We start from the raw sequence: 5,306 nt of genomic DNA on the forward strand, positions 1-5,306 counted from the left end.
ACCTTCCTTCCGAGGAGTGGCTGGTGGGTTTGAACCGCCAGCCTTCTGGTTAGCAGTCAAGTGCCTTAGCCACTATGCTACCAGAGCTCCATATAGGTCAGCTTAAACTTGCTAAACTACAACTGGGCAACTTCACTCTCTCCTCAGAAATCTTCAATGATTTCCCATTGTCCACTGAAAAAAAGGTCAAGCTATTTACAATGGTCTTCCATGATCTGTCTCCAATTTACTTTTCTAGCTTTCTTGGTCCTTGCCATTTTCCAGACATATATTTCTTACACTTTCAGACTTTCATAGCTTTTGGCTTTCTTCCTCTCTGGAATGGCTTCTGCTCCTTCAATCCTCTACGTTGTAGTGCAATTGTCACTGAGTCTTTATTTACTCATTAAATTGCTTCCTTTATGGGAAGAAGGAATGTACTATTCATCTATAGTGCTAACCTAATATAACACTTTGTCTCTAATAAGGATTCAAGAAATGTCTTCTGTGGAGCAGCCATCTAAGATGGAGCTTTTGGTCTCTCCCCATTCAGAACAAAGAAGAATGAAGAAAATCAAAGATGCATGTAAATAAGCAACCCAAAGGACTAATGGACATGAACCCCAGTATCCGTGACTATAACAGAAAAACTAGATGGTGCCGAGTTCCCACTACTGACTGCTCTGAAGGGATCACAATAGGCGTCCTGGAGAGAGAGAGAAAAAAAAAAAATGTGGAAAATTCAAAATAGTAACAAAAGACCAGGCTTACTGGTCTGACAGAGACTGGTGGAACCCCTGAGACTATGGCCTTTAGATATACTTCAAACCTGAAACTGAACTCACACCATGGCTCATGTTTCAGCCAGAAGACAGATAGGCCTATAAGATGAACAATAACACCAGGATAACTTTTCACTGGAAAAGATATCCATACTTTTAAGACTCATATTTACTCCACAGCAGATGGTACTTCTTAGAACAATCAACCATATGAAATCAGAAGAGCAACCAACATCTGTCCAGAGATAAAGCTCAGACAGCAGAAAGGGATAGGAAAGCAGCATGAGTGGAAAACAGTAAAACACAGGGAGGAAATAGAAAGGATGCTGTTGCAGTGTTGGGACTGCAATTAAAATCACAAAATATAATGTGTATGAATTGTTGAATGAAAAACCAATTTGCTCTGTAAAGCTTCACCCAAATCACAATAAGAAGTTTTAAAAACAGTAACAATAGAAGATTTAAATAATAAAAAACAAACTCACTGCCATCAAGTCTACTCCGATTCATAGCAACCTCTCCTTGGGTATCACTACGGAAGTAGATCGCCCAACCTTCATTCTGAGGAGTGGCTGGTGAGTTTGAACCACCAGCTTTCTGGTTAGCAGTCAGATGCTTTAGGCACTAATTTACTAATTATCATTTACAGAACACACCACCCCAAAACAGCAGAATATATATTCAGCTCAAGAGTTCATGAAACATTAGCCAAGACAGACTACATTCTGGGACAGAAAATAAGTCTTCAACAAAATGTGTACTGAATAAAGGTTGTTGTTGTTGTTGTTATGTGCCGTCGAGTCGGCCCCGACTCATAGCGACCCCTCCTTGGGTTTCCGAGGCAGTATCACTACGGAAGTAGGATTGCCCAACCTTCCTTCCGAGGAGTGGCTGGTGGGTTTGAACCGGAATAAAGGTTGGATGGTAAAATACTGTTATGGATTGAATTGTGTCTTCCAGAAAGATATATTAAAGTCCTAACCCCAGTTCCTGTAATATGACCCTGTATGGAAAGGGGTTTCTTTTGTTATGTTAATGAGGCCACAGCACAGGTAGGCAAGTCCTAAACCTAATCACTTCTGGACTGTGTCTTATAAAAGAGCAGAATAGATAGAGAGGGGGGTAAGGGTGGGGGGTGGGACCTATAAGTAAAGAAACACCAAGGTTGCCAGCAGGCACCAGAAAGTGGGAGAAAGGACCACAGAAGGAATTGACATGGCCAAGACCCTGATTTGATTTAGACATTTAACCTCCAAAACTGTGAGAAAATACTTTTTGTTATGACAGCACTAGGTAATTAAGACACTTAAATTTACCTATACTTTCTTCTATCTTAACCAAATAAAGAGGGTAGGGAGTTGACATAATGGGTTCACTCACTGGCCTATGACTCAACAGGCTGGAAAAATAAACAGGGTTCCTGATTCCTAATCCAAGCTATTTTCACTGGAAAAGATATCCATGCTTTTAAGACTCATATTTACTCCACAGCAGAAGAGAACATGCAATGTTATTTGTAATTCTTGTGAGCCGTTGGTACAAAACCACAGAAAAGTGATTAGAAATCCTTGCAAGACTGAGTAAAACATAAGCAATCTGCAAGAAAAATCCATACATTAAAACAAAGGCAGAAACACTTGCCTTACCACATTTTCCATAATTCTTCTCAGTGCTTTTCTTCCTCTCAATTAGGCATTTCCTATACTAACAGCCTCTTCGTTGCTAGCTGATGTAATGATCCAAGCAGAAAGCAGCTTTTAATTGCTCCTGTGCTATTTCTCCTTTTAAGTGCTTGGATGCTGCTTTGAGAGTTTAACCTAGGTACTACATGAACCATGCATAGCAATGCAGTTTTTTTCTCCTAAGGTGACTTAGATAACGATGCCCCTAAATGACAGGTTCCCTGGAATTCCTACTACATAATAAACATGTTAAAATAATCTAGGTATGGACCACTGAATTTTATATCAAAGACATCAAATCTAATCTAACCTACTTCTTTTTTCTTTCTAATAGAGGAAACTGAGCTTGGAAGAGAAATGTTGTCTAGAAGTTTCCATGATAACTAGAACCCAGAGCTTTCTGACTCCCAAGATAAAGCTAAGTTTACTCTACACTGTGCAGTGTTTAAAACTCTCAAAGCAGATACTACTATTTTCAAATGGTAAAACAGGTTCAGAAGATGAAATTACCCAGGTATCTTTTTGTTAGGCATACACCAAGAGCTAGGATTACACTCGCTCTGAGGAGCTCTAGTGGCACAGTGGTTAAGCACTCAGCTGAGAACCAAAAGGTTGGCAATTCAAACCCACCAGCTGCCCCATGGGAGAGAAATCTGGAAATCTGCTTCTGTAAAAATTATAGCCTTAGAAAACTTATGGGGCAGTTCTACTGTGTCCTATAGGGTCACTGAAGGAGCTCTGGTGCAGTGGTTAAAGCATTTGGCTGCTAATCAGAAGGTAGGCAGTTTGAACCCACCAGCAGCTCTGTGGGAGAAAGATGAGGCAATCTGCTCCCATAAAGATTTATAGCTTTGGAAACCCTGTGGGGCAGTTCTACTCTGTCCCATCCAGTTGCTACAGTCAGAATTAACTCAATAGCAGTAGGTTTGGGTTTGGGGTATAGGGTCACCATGAGTCAGAATCCACTTGATGGCAGTGTGTGTGTGGGGGGGATACACTCTCTCTGGTACGGTACACTTCAATATTATTGAATTTTGTAAAAGTTCCAAGACTAAAAATTTAAAGTAAAATCTAGTTAAATAAATTGTACAGAAACCACTAGACTTTCATGTAAGTGGTAATGTATCATCAGTATAGCCAACTCTAAATTCAAGTCATTGACCTATGTGTAAAGTATCCAAAGCCCATTGGCCATTACCAATCCTCCAGGCTAGCTAGTGTTCAGAGAGCTGAACTCATTGTACAACAACACTAAACATGTGAAGAGTAAATTTTTAAATAAAAAATGCAATGAATGTGGAATGATCAGATGTTCTGGAAAATTTTCAGTAGTTTGCACACTTTAAATTATATTGCAGAAAAATAACTTTAGGGTGCATTACTATATTGAACTACTCAACTTCAGCTAGTAAAACCATACTCCAAAACAGGTACTCCCTCCAGAAAACCTGTCATAAATATATACTGTTCTGGAATATATACAGAACCTAGCAAACACTCTTAAAGTCTCATTTGCTGATACCTCTTCCTCCTCATCCACCCCATGAGATCCAAATCTAAGAATCAGACAAACGACTTCTTACCAGTCCTTCCCACTGAAAAAAATCATGTGACTATCACCACCATTTGACTAAGCAAATCATCCAATTAAAAAAAACCACACACTACAATCTTGCTGTAAGAAAAAATTTTTTTCAATTAATTTTTCTAGACGCACAGAAGGTACTTTTAGGCCTTATTCTGAGAATTTACTATTCCAAACTGCTTACAAGGTAAAAATTTAACCATGTAGAAGTTGCTGGAACATAGTGGACAACAACCCTTCTCTTTAAGTATGACAAGCTAGAGGGCAAGTATTGGCTTAATATTTTAATTCCTTTTCCCTGCCAATTACTGCTACATGACTGAGTCCTATTCGAGTTTATGGTTTCCTAGAACAGCTGGACAGAGTATACGGATCCTTGAAAAGACTTCTTCCACTATGAGAAAGGAGGAAAACTCCGCGAGGTCTGATATCCATACCATGGCAAACAAGAAAATGAAAATGACGGTAAAAAGGCAACCCCAAAATGGGAATCTATGGGAGACAGAAGGCTCACAAGCAAATCCAAGAATTTAAGTCAGGTAAAATGACCGGTAACCTCGGGGAGGCGGGACTCGCGAGCGCTAAACCCAGGTTCCAGGCCCCTCAGGGGTGTGGCCTGGTGGCCAAGCTTACAGTGACAAACTTCGAGTACCCCCGCAAAGACGCAGCCCTGCTCTGGTCACAGTGGTGGGTGCGGGTCAGATGGTCCAGCCACCCTGGGAGACACAGCCCAGACCGGACTTCCAGGGCCACGAAGAGGAAGAAGAACGGCGGCCCGGCTCACCTTTGAAGAAGCGCAGCGCCAGGCCGTACAGCTCCTCCAGGCCAAAGCCCCAGTGCAGCTCCAGCCGCCGCGCCTCCTCCGCCGCGCCCCCAGCCGCCGCCTCCCCAGGCTCAGGCTGCTCCCCTGCGTCGCCCAGGCCCCGGCCAGACCCCGGAGGTGAGGGTGGCGGCAGCGGCGGTGGCAGTAGCGGAGCGCCCTCCGCACCGGGCCGCTCCTCCGGGTCTGGGCTTAGCGTGAGGCCGTCGACAGAGACCTCCAGTCGCTCTGCGTTCAGCACCGCCGCCATCTCCGGCTGCTGCGCCTCCTCAGCGGGAACAGGCGGCGGCCACGTATCGACTTCCTGCTGACCTCTGACCTCCACACACCGACACCGGAACTTCCGTTGCTGAGGAGGCTCAAGGGCTCCGGGAGAGGGGCTGAGGCCTAGTGCCCCGCCCCGCGGACCATCAGTCACGCCCTCTCTGCGACCACCCGCCCCGCCCTCAGGTCTCGCA

General features: G+C 43.6%; 1 protein-coding gene across 1 annotated transcript in view; it reads right to left on the bottom strand.

The window, feature by feature from the left end:
* ACBD3 (acyl-CoA binding domain containing 3) overlaps positions 1 to 5,098 on the bottom strand; it is a 56,685-nt gene extending 51,587 nt beyond the window's left edge. The window contains exon 1 of the mRNA XM_007936976.2: positions 4,813 to 5,098. Within this exon, the coding sequence (XP_007935167.1) occupies positions 4,813 to 5,098 (286 nt within the window). The remainder of the gene's footprint in view (positions 1 to 4,812) is intronic.
* Positions 5,099 to 5,306: the final 208 nt, after the last annotated feature.

The sequence above is a fragment of the Orycteropus afer genome, unplaced genomic scaffold (assembly GCF_000298275.1).
Source record: "Orycteropus afer afer isolate SDZICR_OR568_19922 unplaced genomic scaffold, OryAfe1.0 scaffold00039, whole genome shotgun sequence".
Taxonomy (NCBI): Eukaryota; Metazoa; Chordata; class Mammalia; order Tubulidentata; family Orycteropodidae; genus Orycteropus; species Orycteropus afer.